General features: G+C 42.6%; 1 protein-coding gene and 2 long non-coding RNA genes across 4 annotated transcripts in view; 1 reads left to right on the top strand and 2 right to left on the bottom strand.

The window, feature by feature from the left end:
* Positions 1-10,802, bottom strand: part of LOC140910607 (uncharacterized) — a 65,351-nt gene extending 54,549 nt beyond the window's left edge. For both annotated transcript variants that reach the window (XR_012158662.1, XR_012158663.1), the window contains exon 1: positions 10,596-10,802. This is a non-coding gene — a long non-coding RNA (uncharacterized lncRNA). The remainder of the gene's footprint in view (positions 1-10,595) is intronic.
* LOC140910608 (uncharacterized) overlaps positions 1-20,733 on the bottom strand; it is a 102,738-nt gene that overhangs the window by 64,377 nt on the left and 17,628 nt on the right. The gene's annotated exons all lie outside the window — the stretch shown is intronic.
* Positions 10,686-20,733, top strand: part of TRMT9B (tRNA methyltransferase 9B (putative)) — a 39,963-nt gene continuing 29,915 nt past the window's right edge. The window contains exon 1 of the mRNA XM_073341959.1: positions 10,686-10,852. Within this exon, the coding sequence (XP_073198060.1) occupies positions 10,815-10,852 (38 nt within the window). The 5' untranslated portion in view covers positions 10,686-10,814. The remainder of the gene's footprint in view (positions 10,853-20,733) is intronic.

The following is a 20,733-nucleotide window of genomic DNA, read 5'->3' as shown; positions in this document are numbered from 1 at the left end:
ATGGCAGTAACTTATGCACTAATGGCCTGATTCTGCTAACCTTGCTCTTGCTGAGTTTCTTCATCCTCAAATTGAGTTCAATGGAACTACTGAAGAAATAAAGTGCAACTCAATGTGAGTAGCAGAATCTGGCCTTAAATTTGATCCACATGCTCCTGTTTCAGGTGGAAGCATAGGAAGAATATAGGCATACTGATAAATAAACCTTCTTTTCATAGAATTGTAGAATATCAGGGTTGGAAGGGACCTCAGGAGGTCATCTAGTCCAATCCCCTGCTGAAAGCAGGACCAATCCCCAATTTTTGCCGCAGATCCCTAAATGGCCCCCTCAAGGATTGAACTCACAACCCTGGGTTTAGCAGGCCAATGCTCAAACCACTGAGCTATCCTTCCCCCCTGCCCCCATTTTATTCATAAGGTGTCATTTCCTGGGGATCTGATTTCACAAACAATCAAGATAGGGACATCTGTAGATCCACATTAATGTACCAGGGCAGAATATTGGCAAATCAACATTTAAGGAAAGAGTCTACTAGCAGCCTCTTAAATACTTAACAAATTTACAAATATCTAAAATACACAGAACTAATCAGAGGGCAGACTTTGGCCCTATTTGATTTCATCCATGAAGTGTTTTAGTTTAAAACCTTTAGCATGTCTGCGAGATAACTGCCTTTTGATGTGTCCTTGATGGAATTGGTTTGCCAGAATCATCTCTGTGAAATTCCTGGAATGAGAGGAGTAATAAACTAAAATGCTTCAGTACTGCCAAGGAGAACAGCTCTTTGAACAGTAGATTTAAGATTTTGCGTGGGCTGAAGACTCAGAGGTTACACTTTCTCCGTTGTGCTTAAATTTGAAATTCTAAGGAGAATATATGTTAATTTTTTAATTTAAAGAAGTTTTATTGTTTTGTAAAAAAAGACACTGTCATAAATATAAAGGGAAGGGTAACCAGCTTTCTGTATACAGTGCTATAAAATCCCTCCTGGCCAGAGGCAAAGTCTTTTTACCTGTAAAGGGTTAAGAAGCTCAGGTAACCTGGCTGGCACCTGACCCAAAATGACCAATGAGGGGACAAGATACTTTCAAATCTGGAGGGGGAAAAAAGGCTTTTGTCTGTCTGTGTGATACCTTTGCTGAGAACAGATCAAGGATGCAAACCCTCCAACTCCTGTAAAATTAATAAGTAATCTAGCTAGAAAATGTGTTAGGTTTTCTTTGTTTTGGCTTGTAAAATTCACTGTGCTGGAGGAAATGTGTATTCCTGTTTTTGTGTATTTTTGTAACTTAAGATTTTGCCTAAAGGGATTCTCTATGTTTTGAATCTGACTGCCTGTAAGATTATATTCCATTCTGATCTTACAGAGTTGTTTTCTTATCTTTTTTTTGTTCTTATAATAAAGTTCTATTTTAAAGAATCTGATTGGGTTTCTTGGGTCTTAAAAATCCAAGGCTGGTTTGTGCTCATCTTATTTATTCTCAAGCCTCCCCAGGAAAGGGGGTGCAAGGTCTTGGGGGGATATTTTGGGGAAACAGGAACTCCAAGTGGTCCTTTCCCTGTTCTTTGTCTAAATCACTTGGTGGTGGCAGCATACTGTTCAAGGACAAGACAAAATTTGTGCCTTGGGAAAGTTTTTAACCTAAGATGATAAAAATAAGCTTAGGGTGTCTTTCATGCGGGTCCTCACATCTGTACCCTAGAGTTCAGAGTGGGGAGGGAACCCTGACAGACACAAAGTAAGAAATGAAAATATATAAAAACAAGGGTACCTTCCAAAGAGAGAGAAAAAACAGGAATTGGTAATGCATGTGTTACATAAACGTACATTACAGACTATACAAAACATCACATATTCAATGACAATTATAGTAATTACTTACTAGATTCCAGACGCTAAGGAGAAAGACTGCTTGTTACAACTGTAAGCATAAATTCTCTTAAATGTGTCTCATTAGAAAGGAATATATACAATTTTAAAAAATAATTTTAATAGCTGTTACCAAGACATGTGAAGTTTCCAGTATGCATATCCACTGTACTTTATAGTATCTTTTATGAATATTAGCAAAATCATAATAAATATATTAATATCGATTTTATATTTTTCTAGGATGGATCTATATTTTTTTCCTCCAGAACAAATAGGAAAAGGCCAGTATGAATAAATATTACGTGTGCTGTCTGACTCATCCAGCAATAGAACCATTCCGAGAGCTGTGCATTAAACATTTTACTTGTATTCATAAAGCTTTACAAAGCAATCGAGAAATTGGATGACAGATCTCATTTGTTGCGAAGGTTCTTTCATACGTTCTCTTCCTCAAGGCTTGTCTACATTTGAAACAGTACAGCAGCACAGCTTCAGTGCAGCAGCTATGCTGCTATAGTGCTTCAGCGTATATACTCACTATAGTGACGGAAGGGGTTTTTCTGTCAGCACAGATAATCCACCACCCCCAGAGATGACAGCTAGGTCAATGGAAGAATTCTTCTGTTGACCTACTACTGTCTACACTGGCGGTTAGTTCAGCTTAACTACACTGATCAGGGGTGTGAATTTTTCACACTCCAGAGCGACATCGCTGGGTTGACTTAACTTCTGAGTGTAGATCTGGCCTCAGTAGATGATGGAGTTGTCACAGTGTCCACCTCCCAAATCTTTTGTAAACCTACCAGTAGTGTAGCTGAACTGGCTACTGTGAGTCCAATTCTGTGAGAAACTGAGAACCCTCAACTCGCATTTACTTCAAGGGGAGATGAAGCCATCATGTTTTCCCTGTAAATGTGTAGGTCTAATTAAACAAAGATTTCAGAAACTATCTAGAAACGTAATAATGGGCATTGCACGTTTTAACCTAGGCAAATGAAAAAATATTTTGCCCTTTCTCTTATACTCAACAAAGCAGGACATAACTCTTTTCCTTCTCTGAGTCACCACTTCTCTTTCCCAAGCCACCTCATCTCTTTTCTTCCGGTTTAGCCTCTCATTTGGCCACCAAACTGCCACCCACAGCCAATGCTCCTGGTGAAAGCCTGCTGGGTGGACAGCTTTTTCCTGCAATTAAGCGGCTTCCCCAGTCAGTCTGACCCTTTGAAATGTAGTACTTAGTAGGCTGTCTGTCCAGCCCATGTCTAAAGCTGCATTTGCTGATAACAGTTTATGGTAGAGCTGGTTGGAAATTTTTTGATGAGACATTTTTCACTGGAAAATGTCAATTTGTTGAAACCAAAACTTTTAACAGAAATGTAGCTCTTTAAAAAGGAGGGTTTCTCAGGTCCAGGATGGAACTGAAAGAGCCCTCCTCCACTCTAGCATAGCCAATAGCTCGGTGCTTAGGGCCAGCCCTTAGAATAGGGGAGAACAAGGTTCCAGTCCCTACTCTGAATTGTGAAACCATGAAATTTTTCACAAAATAGAATTCTTGTTTTCTGGCCAGTCCTAATTTATGGCTTTGATCCTGAAACTCACTGCATGTGGGCCTGAAATAGGAGTTCTATATGAAAAAAAGATGAAATAAAAGATAGAAATAAATGAATGCTTTTTAGGAACATAAGTCCTATGTGAATTGGTACACTCAGATATTTGGTATAGTCAACCTTTTGCTTTGATAAGAACTCAAATTGTTTTAACAAAACATACTTTTTTTTCTTTTTACGTAAAAGCTGACAAATTCCAATGATAGTAGAAGCTGCAGTGATAATTCATTATTTTAGCAAATGCTGATGTAATTATATTTGTTAGTTTTCACACAGCATTATTTTAGATAGACTCACACACTTCCCTTTAGTTGCAGGTATTTTTTTTTCTTTGCTATAAAGAAGAAACAATCTGCTAAGAAGCACTAAACATTAATCTGCCTGAACAAATACTTATGTTCCCTAGACGAGTCTTTCATAAGTTCTGAAATCAATATCTAGGGTCCTACAGTTTTGAAACCTCTAATACTGACTCTGCTTTCTCAAAAGTACATTCATATCCAGAATAAGGCTACAGCTACACTACAGCTCTCTTGGGTAGCCGCTCTAAGCTGACGGGAGAGAGTTCTCCCATCAATTTAATTAACCCCCTCCCAACGAGTAATGGCATCTATGTCTGAGAGAAGCTCATAAGTTATACCGACATAAGTGGTAGCCTGAATATATACTGGAATACTTCCAGTTTACATCTGACAATTATTTTAAAAATTGTAGACTCTGCAGCAGAAAACTATGTAAGAAACTTAAGTTGTACTGCAGGCCAGATGGAAAATTTACAGGTGCACGTTACTCCAGTGTAGGGTCAGTCAGTTACTCATTGAATGTATACATTTATTTCAAAGTTTTGTTGATTAATTTAAGTCAAAACTGAACAGAAGTAAAGAGAAACCTATGACTGGTCCAGATTCTCCTGCCCTTAAACTGGGCCAGATTCTCAGCAGGTGTAAATAGATTTCTGTGGAGCTACATCAATTTACTGCAGCTAAGGATCTGTTCTACTGAATTGTACCTTACCCCCAACTTAGTCAATGGTATAACTCAGGAGTAAGGTAGGAGTTATTCTAAATAAGGGTGTCAGAATTGGGCTCCCTGACATCAGTTAGGGTGCATTTGTGTTATGTAGATTTCTGGGATGAACACTGCTACTGTATTTCATAATTATTATGTTTTAGTTACACTTTTTGGGAAACTAGTAGGATTGGATCTAATTTAGCTCTGTGGTAGGATGAAATGCCTGTCTAGCTTTCACTTACAGGGACAAATGCTGCTTGCTTTACATATGGGAAACTCATTGAGTAGTCTCACTGAAATCAATGAGTGAGGTGAGTAAGGTGAACAGAAGTTGGGTATTAATGCTTGGCTGTAATACTGAATAATATGCTTAGCATTTACACAACATAATGCTTTATAATCTCTAAAGTGCTTTACAAATCTTACCTAACTAATCCTCACAGCAACCCTGTGAGGTAAGAGATGAAAGCCACGGCCTGAAAAATTTCCCCAACACCAAATTTCCTGAGCATTATATGTACTAGCCTGGGTGGAAAAAACAAACACCCACACAGCCAGGCCCCAAAAGACATGCAGGTTTACTTTCTAATGCAATAGCTTCACTCCACTCACAATAAATCAGCTCCAAACCCCTCTGCAAATAAATCCCTTTATGGATCTGACCCACAAGTGGCTCCCTAGGCCCACTCACCCAGTCAAAATTTCTACTCCCCTAGGCAAGTCCTAATAAAGTATACATTACTCTACCGCTCTTGAGATTTAGGTATTTTGACTTTCTAACACAAATTATAGCTTCTTCAAGAAAAAATCAGTTGTAGTAATGCTAACCTATGTACACTCATGTACCAAAACTCCTATGTGATCCAATTTGTGAGTTCCAGCTGGGAAACTTTTACAAGCAGCACAACACTTACATCTTGTTAAACTCAAGATCGAGAAAACTCCCAACCTTACGAATTTCGTGTGCAGACCAAATGTACTAAGATAAAGTTTCAATGATTATCTAATCATTACATCTTGATAGAAAATAAGTCTCTGAAAAATCTTCAAACTTTGCATAAAAAAGGAAGCAACTACTTTACCTTGTGACACTTTGTTGGAAGAAAACCAAGTACAGTAGCTAATACTTGCCACAGAGTATATAGATTTTCAAATACCACTGCCTCATTTCTAATAAGCCAGTGCGCCATTAATTAATAAGTATGCTAGCAGGGAATTGATGTTTTCCTTTTGATTTAGTTTACTGATAACTCTCACTGTAAAGCTTGTGATTTGAGAGCTGGTACTCTGTATGAAGGAAGCTTATAAAAATATAGCATTGTATAGTATTATGGGAACGGGCCTTGACTGAAAGATTTATGATATGGGACCTCATTCACCACTGCCTTGAACCTGAGAAGGGAGTGCAAAGATGGTGTAAAATAGTAAAAGCTGCCACTGAGTCAAAACTTTTATTTAATTCACCATTAAAAAATAAAAAAAAACATTATCCAGTGGAAAGAGTTCCAGATATATGGATTTTACAATACAAGGTAAAGAGAAGCTCCCATTTTGAAAAGTAACAAGGAAGGGGTAGAGAGTCCCACAATGTAGTAGTGCGATAAGAGGGTGGGAACATAAAGGAATGTGTATTTGGCTAGTTTCACATGCTTGACACTTTACAGAATTTTAAACTTTCCAATTTCTGCAAAAAATGAGGCAGGTGCTATACAGACAACAGCCTCTTTTACTACACAATCCTGATCATTCCCTGTCTGTCCTATGCACTGAATGAGGCAGGGATCCACTGGAAAAAAATAATATGTGATACTGTAATAAACCTCTATCATAATGCATAAGGGGGGTGAATTAAAGTTGCATAGGAACTCTGAATTCTGGCATTTCCTAACTTTTGAGTGCTTGACTTTGCAATCTTCATGTTCTCTTAACTTAGGCTTTTTGGGTGTAATTTAATATTAGTAGAGTACTGTGGATGGATGGTGCTTAAAGGATAAAAGTATTCTAGTTTACGTAGGTTCTTCTACCACCCACTTCAGCGTAGAATATAAGCGCCATTCAGTAGTGTATTAATTATCTGACTGATATCTATCATGTGGTTCATTCTTTCTTCCTCTTCACAGGGGGCAGAGCCTGCACTAGGTATAAGCAGGCTAAACAATTTCATAGGGCCCCAAGCAGCTCAAGGGAACCTCCTATTCACTTTTTATTATAAGAACTTGCCAGTGTTATTACTGGGGGGGAGACACAAAATATTCCTGCTTAGGGCCCCCATTGGGCTAGCACCAGCTCATTCAGGGGGAGAACTGTGCACGCGGTGCAGGGTTTTGGATTCTTTTAAATGTACATACTTCTCTGTGTTAATTTTAGAGATTGCAGGTTGAAGAAGTACACCTTGCACTTGGCTTGGAAGGTGCTGATGTTTGCGATACCAGTTAGTTCCTGTGTAAATTCATTGCACAATCATAGAATCATAGAATATCAGGGTTGGAAGGGACCCCTGAAGGTCATCTAGTCCAACCCCCTGCTCGAACCAGGACCAATTCCCAGTTAAATCATCCCAGCCAGGGCTTTGTCAAGCCTGACCTTAAAAACCTCTAAGGAAGGAGATTCTACCACCTCCCTAGGTAACGCATTCCAGTGTTTCACCACCCTCTTAGTGAAAAAGTTTTTCCTAATATCCAATCTAAACCTCCCCCACTGCAACTTGAGACCATTACTCCTCGTTCTGTCATCTGCTACCATTGAGAACAGTCTAGAGCCATCCTCTTTGGAACCCCCTTTCAGGTAGTTGAAAGCAGCTATCAAATCCCCCCTCATTCTTCTCTTCTGCAGGCTAAACAATCCCAGCTCCCTCAGCCTCTCCTCATAAGTCATGTGTTCTAGACCCCTAATAATTTTTGTTGCCCTTCGCTGGACTCTCTCCAATTTATCCACATCCTTCTTGTAGTGTGGGGCCCAAAACTGGACACAGTACTCCAGATGAGGCCTCACCAATGTCGAATAGAGGGGAACAATTACGTCCCTCGATCTGCTCGCTATGCCCCTACTTATACATCCCAAAATGCCATTGGCCTTCTTGGCAACAAGGGCACACTGCTGACTCATATCCAGCTTCTCGTCCACTGTCACCTCTAGGTCCTTTTCCGCAGAACTGCTGCCTAGCCATTCGGTCCCTAGTCTGTAGCGGTGCATTGGATTCTTCCATCCTAAGTGCAGGACCCTGCACTTATCCTTATTGAACCTCATCAGATTTCTTTTGGCCCAATCCTCCAATTTGTCTAGGTCCTTCTGTATCCTATCCCTCCCCTCCAGCGTATCTACCACTCCTCCCAGTTTAGTATCATCCGCAAATTTGCTGAGAGTGCAATCCACACCATCCTCCAGATCATTTATGAAGATATTGAACAAAACCGGCCCCAGGACCGACCTTTGGGGCACTCCACTTGACACCGGCTGCCAACTAGACATGGAGCCATTGATCACTACCCATTGAGGCCGACAATCTAGCCAGCTTTCTACCCACCTTATAGTGCATTCATCCAGCCCATACTTCCTTAACTTGCTGACAAGAATACTGTGGGAGACCGTGTCAAAAGCTTTGCTAAAGTCAAGAAACAATACATCCACTGCTTTCCCTTCATCCACAGAACCAGTAATCTCATCATAAAAGGCAATTAGATTAGTCAGGCATGACCTTCCCTTGGTGAATCCATGCTGGCTGTTCCTGATCACTTTCCTCTCATGCAAGTGCTTCAGGATTGATTCTTTGAGGACCTGCTCCATGATTTTTCCAGGGACTGAGGTGAGGCTGACTGGCCTGTAGTTCCCAGGATCCTCCTTCTTCCCTTTTTTAAAGATTGGCACTACATTAGCCTTTTTACAGTCATCCGGGACTTCCCCCGTTTGCCACGAGTTTTCAAAGATAATGGCCAATGGCTCTGCAATCACAGCCACCAATTCCTTCAGCACTCTCGGATGCAACTCATCCAGCCCCATGGACTTGTGTACGTCCAGCTTTTCTAAATAGTCCCTAACCACCTCTATCTCCACAGAGGGCTGGCCATCTCTTCCCCATTTTGTGATGCCCAGCGCAGCAGTCTGGGAGCTGACCTTGTTAGTGAAAACAGAGGCAAAAAAAGCATTGAGTACATTAGCTTTTTCCACATCCTCTGTCACTAGGTTGCCTCCCTCATTCAGTGAGGGGCCCACACTTTCCTTGGCTTTCTTCTTGTTGCCAACATACCTGAAGAAACCCTTCTTGTTACTCTTGACATCTCTTGCTAGCTGCAGCTCCAGGTGCGATTTGGCCCTCCTGATATCATTCCTACATGCCCGAGCAATATTTTTATACTCTTCCCTGGTCATATGTCCAACCTTCCACTTCTTGTAAGCTTCTTTTTTATGTTTAAGATCCGCTAGGATTTCACCATTAAGCCAGTCTTTGAGTGGCCCTCAAGAAAGTTCTGTCTCCTGCATGGACAAGCTTTACCCTTATGGCAGAAAGTTCCATTGTGCCCAAGTAGCAGAGCTATCAAACACAGACTTCATCCTAGTGCTTTAGATGATCTTTTAGATATGCTGGCCCAGGATATTGCACCTTCAAGTTAAGGACCAAGACTTTGAACTTTACTCAATAGTTCTGATATATTTAATACAGTATTAGTTTCATGTTTCCTATATGTATGCTTCTCCAGTTTGGTTTTTATAGTGTTCATGAGTTTTATGTATTGTTATTTGTCCTTTGGACACTATCATTAGTGGGTAGGATTTTCAAAAGCATAAGTGACTTAGGAGCACAAGTCCTGGTGAAAGACAATGAGATTTGTGCTCCTCAATTAACTGGGCACATTTGAAAATTCCACTCCTGTATAAATAGATTCTCTTTTTTTTATTACCCTAGTAAAGTGTTACATATTTTTAAGAGTATAAGAAATGATAATTTACTGTGTTTAAATTATTACAGTGGGAATCAGCACAGAACAATTGCAAGCAATGCAGAATGATGGAGGCAGCATTAATCATAAAAACCCTCCAGAGAAATAAAACCTTGTTACAGACAGTTTCTGTACTGTGGGAGACATCTGTGAGAGGAAAACTATAAATTGAAATTGTAACAATGAGAACTGACTACAGCATGAGTAAGAACTTCAGAAATAAGAGAATCAAAGTAAGGATGAATTCTGACCATGTTCCTGAGGGACAGGCAGATGTCATGGAAAAAGGAAAAATGCAAGGAAAATCTAAGACTGGGTTCAAGGATGACTCTTGGGGCTTGATTATCCTGACATTTGCTTAACATAAGGCCCCTACATTTCCAGCCACAGGAGCAAAGCTAAGGGCGAGCAGCAAAAGCACAGCCAGAGATGTGGGAGAAAAAGAACATAACCCTATGAATGGTGACTCAGTCATATCATGAGAACCTTCCTGACTCCAATTAACAGATTATTCACATTTCTTCTCAAATGATCCCTTTTACTAAATTCTTCAGCTGCTCAGTTATTTCACAGTAGTAAGGAGAGCAAGTGAGACCAACTGAATAAGGGACCCTATGTAGTTCAGAACAACAATCATACTTGATATATTTACTCTCTTCCCTTGGGATCTAGGTCCCCTGTCACTTTCCTGTCTCTCTGACTTCATCTTCCCGACTCTTCATGTCAACGTGCGGCTGCTCTTTTCCCTTCTGCTAGAAAGCTCCTGCTTATGTAACACCCTCGGTGCCCCCGTCACATCAGCCTTCTTCGCGGGGGAGCGCCACAGGTTTGGAAGGGCGTTTGTTCCCGAAGGATCCCTTCACACTCGCCTGCCGCTAGCTCTGGTTAGGAGGGGGCAGGATCTCCCGCTGTCGCTTTCCTGCTCTCTCCCTGGAGCAGATCTCGCCCACGCCTTTCGATGGCCGGGGAATCAAGGCTCCCTATTTATAGCTTCTGCGCCCTGGCAGGTGTGCAGCCCCCCGCTTCCCCGCTCAGCCACAGCCGGGGCGCACCCCCAGCCCGGCCCGCCCCAGGCTGCGGAGCGCGCGGGGGCTCGGAGCCCGGGGCCCGAGAGCAGCGCCGGGCGGGCAGGGGCCGGGAGGGGGGTCACATGAGCAGCCTCGCCTCACCTTGCTGCGCTGGGCGCGGGCTGCGCGCTCTCCGCGTCCCGCTCGCTCCCATCCTGGCGGCGGGGAGAGCGGCCCCCGCCATCCCGCAGGCAGCCGGGGGGAGGGGAGGACGCGAGCGGAGCCGGGCAGCGGGGAGAGCCGGGCAGGCGCCGCCTCCCAGGGCAGGATGCCGCAGCTGCTGCCCGTGGCCGGCACCGGGTGCGCGGACGGAGGCGGCGGATGAGGCAGCTGCTCACGCCCCCCACCGGCAGGTGCAGGTAAGTGGGGAGGGGAAAAGGGCCGCAGCCTGTCCCTGAGATGGAGCCGGCAACCGCGGCTAATCCGAGCCGCCTCCTGGCGATATGGCATGCGGGCTGCTAGCGGTGTGCACGCCCTGCTCTGTATCGCTACGGACCGCACACAGAGCATAGTATAGTTATATACCGTGCACACACACACACTGCATGGTATAGTTATATACCGTGCACACACACACACTGCGTGGTATAGTTATATACCGTGCACACACACACACTGCATAGTATAGTTATATACCGTGCACACACACACACTGCGTGGTATAGTTATATACCGTGCACACACACACACTGCGTGGTATAGTTATATACCGTGCACACACACACACTGCATGGTATAGTTATATACCGTGCACACACACACACTGCATAGTATAGTTATATACCGTGCACACACACACACTGCATAGTATAGTTATATACCGTGCACGCACACACACTGCATAGTATAGTTATATACCGTGCACGCACACACACTGCGTGGTATAGTTATATACCGTGCACGCACACACACTGCGTGGTATAGTTATATACCGTGCACACACACACACTGCATAGTATAGTTATATACCGTGCACACACACACACTGCATAGTATAGTTATATACCGTGCACACACACACACACACTGCGTGGTATAGTTATATACCGTGCACACACACACACTGCATAGTATAGTTATATACCGTGCACACACACACACTGCATGGTATAGTTATATACCGTGCACACACACACACTGCATAGTATAGTTATATACCGTGCACACACACACACTGCATGGTATAGTTATATACCGTGCACACACACACACTGCATAGTATAGTTATATACCGTGCACACACACACACTGCATGGTATAGTTATATACCGTGCACACACACACACTGCATAGTATAGTTATATACCGTGCACACACACACACTGCATAGTATAGTTATATACCGTGCACACACACACACACACTGTGTGGTATAGTTATATACTGTCCACAGACACACACACACACTGCGTGGTATAGTTATATACTGTCCACACACACACACTGCGTGGTAAGTATAGCTATACACTGCATGCACATTCTATATACTTTGCAAACACTAGATCTAGATGCGAATGCCATATGTCTCTGAATGCTCTCTGGAGTGAGTGTATGGATGTCTCTGCCTGCCTGTGCCTGTATTTTCTCCCTCTCCACTCTACTATCCCCGGCTGTAACTTCTTCCACATGCTCCCTCTTCTGTTTTGGAATCACTAACTCTCAGTTGTGCTGGCAACAAGCTGCCTCTTTGAATTGCCTGACTTTTCTGTTCCCTGAAAGGAAAATAGGTCAAGTCTTTTTAACAAAAGACAAAAAAGGAGAACTCAGGATTCAGCCTGGGTCTGGTGATTTTGGGTTCTTACAGGGCTCTAGAACCCTGATCCTGAGGTGGATTATTGTGCTGGTTACTGGCTTCTTTGTCTATTTTGCTGCTCTTGAAAACTTTTAATTACTTTGCAAAGCTTCATTCCCCCTCCCTGCCCTCTCCTCCCCTTCAGCTGGAGGCACTGCAAGATGTGCCAACTTCTAATGATAAGGGGAAGAATAAAAATCTCACTTTTAATATTGCCTCTCTCTTAGCCTCTTTGTTCAGGCGGTGGGTCCACTTCAAGACAGGGAAACGTGCTCGTAATCAGCTATGTCTATACCCTGGTTGCTGTGCCAGGAGTGTAGCTGCTAAGCCGTGACTGGCTGGTTTCTCTCCCCATATTTAGTACTCAGCTAGCGTTTGCATATGCATGGACCAAACACACTTTCCTTGAGCAGCCTCCTGGGAAGCTATATGCTATAACCTGGAATGTGTTTAGCTTTTGACACTTCCCAAGTAATTGTGTATTTTCATGTTATTTCTGTTTTTGATAGTTGGATTTAGCACCAGTTACAAAGAGTGGGTTATTATTTGAATACGTTTTTCAGTTATGTAGCAGTACTTTAATAAGCAATTTTTACAATTCAAAGCAAGTAATCGGCAAAGTGATATGTTCTGTTTATTCATTCTTCAACAGTATATTCAAATTGTTATCCAAGTATTGCTTTTGTAATTCCACAGTCCTTAGTGCTGCAGATTAATAGATGTTTAATGAGCATTTATAGTCTGATTTTTCATAAATGCCGAGCTCCTGAGCCCACTGACTTCAGTGGTAGCTGCAGCTGCTCCGCCTCTCTGAAAATCAGGTATTAGTTCTTTTTTCTTTTGCAAAGAAAGAGATGAGCATAATTATTTCAACAGCAGTGCTGGGTTGATGTGATACAGAGGCTGAAATTCCACGCTGACATCCATTGTTCATCTTGACTTTACCAAGCTGTCATGTGAATTATGCCTCTGCAGTTTATGATTCTGAATGTGAGAATCAGGAAAGAGAGATGAAAAACACCAGAGGCAATCTATGCACATGAGCTGTAGAAAAGGTCATTGTGGCAGCTTGGAAAACCCAAAAGGCAGATTCTTTTGAAGGACAGTATTTCAAAAATGCTTTTCATTACTACAGTTTATTTTCAGGCTAATATTTATATTTCAGTTATACACAACCTTTTTTGTAGAAAATCTGTTTTAGTGATCAGATTTGTACCAACTCAAGAAGAACCTTGGTTTTAAAGATGAAATTAGTGTACTGATCTTAAAAGTAAAGATTTAATTTACGTTGTCTTTTTGTCATAGCTTATATACAGAGATATTTCAAAGGCACTGGTCATTTTACTTGTCCAGAGAGATGCAAAAGTGAAGCAAGGACATTTGCATAGATAATTTGGCTATGCATTTTAATATTACCTGTGTCAAAAATATCCTCAAAGGGCTTTTGTGCATTCCCAGACTATATATATTCATTTATGTAAGTGAAACTGCATTTGTAGAGAAAAGAAACAAGCTAGTCTTTATAATTTTTCTCATTTGAAAGTTGTATAAACCTTATTTTATGATTGAGCTCAATTCCACCCTCAGAGTTGGGGAGCAGATTCCAAAATTTAGAATAATTCATGTAGTAGAGGGACAGCCAATGAACAGTCTCCATTAATAAGTTTTGATCAACAGATGTTTTGCCATCCATTCTTGACTGCTGAACCAGAACGTGGAATGACAAAATATTCTGCAAGTCAAGACTACTCACAGTGCATACAAATAAGCATGTGTCTAAATCTTTGCAGGAACAGGGCCTAAATATGCAAGTGTATGTCTGTATGTTGGAGGAAGACGGAGCGGGGGACATGTATGTGAGAAAGCCATATCTAGAAATTTGTCCCCAGCTATACCTGTAAACTTAATGCTATTTGTATAATGCTCAGAGATCTATTGATATATTTACATGTGCAGAATCAAACCCATTCTATTTACATCTTTTTAAATAATTTAGTAATGCCCAATTTATTTAAATAGTTCAGTCTACACTGTCACGGTCAGGGCAACTGCACCTCTATTTCCCCTCCATGGTCTAGCAAGGGCACCCACTTTTAGGCTTCTGGGTCCAGCTGTCACCTCTCTTGGGCAGAGACCTATATCTCTCTCTCCTCACTGTTTTTTTTTTTTTTTTCCTTCAGGCTGAACAATTCCCTGCCTACACTCTTATTCTCAGTGAGCCAGACTGCCTAGCCAGGGCATCTGTGCTTTGCTTTCTCTTCAGAGGCTTCTGCATAGCATAACTGCCTGCAGTTAAAGTTAGCACACAGCCCTTTATAAGCCAACGCATGTGTTAAGGTGAAATCATTACAGAGAAAATATTAGAAGAAACTACATGCATGCTGGAAAAGAGATCACCCCTTGCCCCCAACTCCAGCAAAGATTCTAGTAAGAGTCACTCCCTCAAACCTGTCATAGGCCATATAGCCCTCCCACCAAGTTAGTGTGGCACTGCACTTACTCCTTGCCTCAGTTTCCATTCCCAAGCCAATAACTTCACTTCAGACACTCTTGACATGTGACTCAATAATACCCTCCTTAGGACTTGTTTATTACAAAACCTCATACAAAGGGGGCCATAACAATAAGTCCCAAATAAAGAAAAGGTGCTTCTGGTTTTCAAGGTTCCTTTATAGTCTTTCCTCTAAGTTCTGTTCTCAGTCTTTATGTCTCTCTTTTTGGCAGGAGACTCAGCCCCTACTCCTGGAGCTTGGGTAGTTCAGGCAGTTATTGTCCCCCTCTTTACTAGGAGTACACAGCTCTCCTCCTGGAGCTGGGTTGCAATTTATCTCCCTTAACTGGTCCCATTTAGTCCTCAGGCTCAGAGGGTTTAGCAGCCTTCTCCTGCTGTAGTTTGCTCCCTATTAACCCAGGACCCTTCTTACTCCTTGCAGTGTCTGCAAGCATCTGCCCTACTATGAAGGAGGAGTAGCATTTATGCTGTCCCCTTCTCCCGGCTCATTTCTTATTGGCTATGTGACAGCTGGCTGCCCCACCCTCTGCAAGGTTCCAAGCCTTTAAAGATACAGTTACAGGATTCCTTCTAAAAGTTACATCTTCCTTTCTCCCTATCTTCTCAGGCTTTGTGTATCAAATCACCCCCAAACTCTTATAGGACTATGCCATGTGACAGACAGGACTGACCAGTAGGAAGTACTGCCCTTAAGGGATATACTACCCCACCACAAACCCCACATAGGGATTTTTCTGTGGTTGCAAGTTCATAACTGCTTTAGCTCAGAACAAGAATCAACATGAATTGGATAATCTTTCCTTTATACAGTTTGTGCCTTTGATCTTCAGATTCCAATAACAGGTAACCAGTATATAATCATGCTCTCCTCAGGGTGTAGCTTCAAAAGGCTGGGGTTTTGCATAACCAGAGATGGGAATTTGCATTCACCTCTCCCTAGAGATTCCCTGGGCAAACCACTTGACACTGTCCAAAAGTCTTTTGTTGTCTGGCCCATTGTTCAGTATAGTCCTTTGAAATTCAGAACACTTCCCAGGGCTCACAATAATATATAACCTTTGCATTTTATACAGTGTACTCTAAAGATACTTAATTCAGTCAGGTTTTTCAAGGATATTGCAGGAAATTGCCATATAAGTGTCATATACCACTAGTAGGCATCTCTTTTTCCAAGTATTCTAGAGGAAAAATGGAATTGATATTTCCTAACTACAGAGGAATAGAGAAAATATTTCTCTCATACTGTGGCTTTATGTAACTGATTTAAAATACACGTTTGGATCTATGTGTCAAGTGGTTCTCAAAAAAGTTTAGTGAAAATACAGTGGCACCAATGGAACTGTATGTTTGTTTTTTTTCCAATAACAAATCATGCATTTTGGGCAAAATGCTGTACTCAGATCTGTACATAATGACCTAAGAAAAGTGAATTAAATTTGTGGAGTGAAGCTGAGTTTTTAGGAATTCTTCCATAGATCCATGTATATTCCATTCTCCAGATGGAGTAATCCGTTTACAACTGGGTAAAAGCAGCAGGAGGTCAAGTAACTTGCTTAAGATCACAAACTTCACTAGTGACTGAGTTGTGGTCATAAATGCAGGTCATTTCAGTTGATGTCAGCCCACTGTTCTCTTTCCACAGTGTGAGAAAAATGCTTAAAAAACTCTGTACATTCACCTATACCTGGATCCTATATCATTGAAGTCAATGGGAGCTTTGACGTGGACTCCAAATGGGTGCAGGATCAGGCCACTAGGTAGTGAACCTGGCAGATTGTGCCATTGGCGGGAGGGAGAGCTTCTGCATAAGGAAGGTGTCAAGGGGCATGCTACAAGCCTGGAAGAGTGCAAGGAAACACTGGGAAATCAGGTCCCAAGTCTTTGGAACCCAATGCTTTTGCACAATGCTTCCTTCTCTGTGCTATTCCATATCATAACAGCCTGGCTCACTCAAGAGAGATGCTGCCATTGACTCCCACACTATGGCTATTCACTCATTTTATCTTTCATAGAATCATAGAATATCAGGGTTGGAAGGGACCCCAGAAGGTCATCTAGTCCAACCCCCTGCTCAAAGCAGGACCAATTCCCAGTTAAATCATCCCAGCCAGGGCTTTGTCAAGCCTGACCTTAAAAACCTCTAAGGAAGGAGATTCTACCACCTCCCTAGGTAACGCATTCCAGTGTTTCACCACCCTCTTAGTGAAAAAGTTTTTCCTAATATCCAATCTAAACCTTCCCCACTGCAACTTGAGACCATTACTCCTCGTTCTGTCATCTGCTACCATTGAGAACAGTCTAGAGCCATCCTCTTTGGAACCCCCTTTCAGGTAGTTGAAAGCAGCTATCAAATCCCCCCTCATTCTTCTCTTCTGCAGGCTAAACAATCCCAGCTCCCTCAGCCTCTCCTCATAACTCATGTGTTCCAGTCCCCTAATCATTTTTGTTGCCCTTCGCTGGACTCTCTCCAATTTATCCACATCCTTCTTGTAGTGTGGGGCCCAAAACTGGACACAGTACTCCAGATGAGGCCTCACCAATGTCGAATAGAGGGGAACGATCACGTCCCTTGATCTGCTCGCTATGCCCCTACTTATACATCCCAAAATGCCATTGGCCTTCTTGGCAACAAGGGCACACTGCTGACTCATATCCAGCTTCTCGTCCACTGTCACCCCTAGGTCCTTTTCCGCAGAACTGCTGCCTAGCCATTCGGTCCCTAGTCTGTAGCTGTGCATTGGGTTCTTCCGTCCTAAGTGCAGGACCCTGCACTTATCCTTATTGAACCTCATCAGATTTCTTTTGGCCCAATCCTCCAATTTGTCTAGGTCTTTCTGTATCCTATCCCTCCCCTCCAGCGTATCTACCACTCCTCCCAGTTTAGTATCATCCGCAAATTTGCTGAGAGTGCAATCCACACCATCCTCCAGATCATTTATGAAGATATTGAACAAAACCGGCCCCAGGACCGACCCTTGGGGTACTCCACTTGATACTGGCTGCCAACTAGATATGGAGCCATTGATCACTACCCGTTGAGCCTGACAATCTAGCCAGCTTTCTACCCACCTTTTGTAGTGCATTCATCCAGCCCATACTTCCTTAACTTGCTGACAAGAATACTGTGGGAGACCGTGTCAAAAGCTTTGCTAAAGTCAAGAAACAATACATCCACTGCTTTCCCTTCATCCACAGAACCAGTAATCTCATCATAAAAGGCAATTAGATTAGTCAGGCATGACCTTCCCTTGGTGAATCCATGCTGGCTGTTCCTGATCACTTTCCTCTCATGCAAGTGCTTCAGGATTGATTCTTTGAGGACCTGCTCCATGATTTTTCCAGGGACTGAAGTGAGGCTGACTGGCCTGTAGTTCCCAGGATCCTCCTTCTTCCCTTTTTTAAAGATTTTTGGGCAATCTTTGGGCAAAGATTTTTCTTTGTCCAAGGGGAAGCTGTAATCATGGAGGCGGAGTGCACCTGTAAGAGAAGCATTAACTTTTGCATGGGTTTCTTCTTGGACATCCACCATTTTTTGAAGAGATCATTCCCTGGCACCCTTCCCCCTCAGAAAACCCTCAAAGCCAACTTGATGGGGCTAGGGTAAGCTCATAGAGAGCAGGAAGCATGCTACATAGCTGCTGTTCCCCCTTCCATGAATTTTTGCACATCTTTGCTCCCTGAAATGCACCACATAGAGGAATATTTGATCCTTAATTTTCAGTTGTTTTCTCTTCATAATTTATTTATAAGACAAAAATAATAATGTTGTTACTTAGTAAAAATAATAAAAGTCAAGAGAATATTGATAGTGCTCTAGAAACTAATTTTTGTAACTGTCAAGTCATGTTACATGTTTTCCTTCTTATATCATAACAAAAACAATTAAATGTTAATAAACAAACAGGGAAAAATATGTGCAGCTTAAAAATTCAGTTTTTCTGAAGCAGAACATTAGTAACGGAGATATGATGCTATAGCTATCTCATAGACAACTGTGAAGGAGTCCACTTGTCAGAGTGGTGCCGCCTGCTGGCCATCTCAGGGATTAGCTCTCTGAGCCAGCACGCTGTGTCATGGTGGTGCCTCTCCCACCGCCTTCTCCGCCTGCAGACCTGTCTTAGCCCAGGAACCACTGTGTCTTTTTCATGACTTGGCCCTCCCGACCATGCTACCACCTGTGTCCTCCCCCCCCCAATAGCAGCGGGGGGAAGTATCTCCCAGTTCTATAATCCAGCCACTTCCCCAGTGGTCAGTGGGGGAGCATGGGGACCCAGGCCCACCCACTCCTCCCAATCCCAGCCCAGGGACCTTGTAAGCTAGCAGCCTCCTGCTGCCTCTCTTTAACTTGTCTACTAGAGCTGCTTCAATTCCCTGAGCCACTTCCCATGGCCCAAGCACCTTCTTTGCCCTCTTCTCAGGGCCTCCAGCCAGCACATCCCAGCAGCCAGCCAGGAGCTCCCTCTTGCTCTCCTGGTCCCTGCCAGTAATTGCTCTATCGAAGGTGCTACCTTCCTGCAGCCCGCTAAGAACAGTCATCTCTCCTTGGGTTCCCTGCAGCAACAGACCCTGTTCTGCTCTGCAGCTCCCTTTTAAGTAAGCCTGCTGGGCCCTGATTGGTTGCCCCGTGCAGCCTTTAGCTGATTGGCTGCTTCCTGCACATCCCCTTCCTTTCTGGTTCGGGGTGAACACCCCATAACAACAACATTAGGTCTTTCCGTGCTGATCAGGAAAGATCACTTCATCTTCACAGATCTCAGAGACTGAGGGTTGTCTATATCTAAAATTGAGGTTGACCTAGCTACATCGCTCAGGGTTGGGAAAAATTTTGTGCCCCGTGAGATGTAGTTAGGTTGACCTAGCTCCCACTGTAGATACAGGTAGGGTGATGGAAGAATTCTTCCATTAACCTAGCTACCGCCTCTCGAAGAGGTGGATTACTGACACTGATGGAAGAACTCCTTCCATCGATTGCAGGGAGTCTCTGCACTACAGTGCTGTGGCAATAGTAGGTGTGCCTCTGTAGCAGCTGTAGTCTAGACATATCCTGAGGGTCAGATCATCAGCTGGTGTAAATTGGTATAGCTCATGTAGGGCTGTTAAGATGAGGTGATCTTTCAATGGATTTTTTTTTTTTTACTTCAATAGATCTATTCTGATTTATCCCCAGTGAGAGTCTTGCCCAGTGTTTTGGACTACTAGGCTGCTATGACTTTACATTTCTCAGTCTTTTAAGAACAGCAGCAGCTGTGGGCCAAAATCAGTGGTGACTTGTACCCTATGGAAGTATGGCTTATTCTTGGATTTGAATTCAGGGAACCATACATTTCTTGAGTTATTATTGTGGCTATAATCTCCTTCTATTGATATAACATCATGTATTGAAATTATGCCTTTCCTAAAAAAATGCTTCTTGTTCCCCACATATTCCTTCCTCTATCAACAGTCATTTGGAAAAGTCCGATGAAGTGGATAAAATGCAATAAAATATCCATCTCTGTAAGAATCAGCTAAGTATTTTAAAAATACGGAGGGTACATTTCAATATTGGGAAAGAGATTTATCGCTGTTAGAAAACAAAGAAGATAAGAATTATTTTTTACTTTAAATATGTGAAAATTGGGCTAAATTTATCCCTGGTGTAACTCTGCTAGTTTAATAGGAATTACCAGAGTGGATCAGATCCCTGGTCCATCTAGTCCAGAATTTAGTCTCTGACAGTGGCCAGCACTAGATGGTTCAGGGGAAGATGCAAGAAACTCCATGGAGGCAGATGTGGTATAAGTCCACATCCTAATCCTAGTAAGCAAAAATAAAAAAAACCCACCCTATTGGCTTAAAACATGAAGCATGCGATTTTATCTCCCTTACAGTCACGTTTTTCCCCTATGAATTAGCTATTATAACTTTTGATATTCTTGTTTTTCATAAAAATATCC

This window comes from Lepidochelys kempii, chromosome 4, assembly GCF_965140265.1.
Source record: "Lepidochelys kempii isolate rLepKem1 chromosome 4, rLepKem1.hap2, whole genome shotgun sequence".
NCBI lineage: Eukaryota > Metazoa > Chordata > Testudines > Cheloniidae > Lepidochelys > Lepidochelys kempii.
Note: the sequence above shows the minus strand (reverse complement) of the source record. Positions and strands in the feature narration are given on the sequence as shown.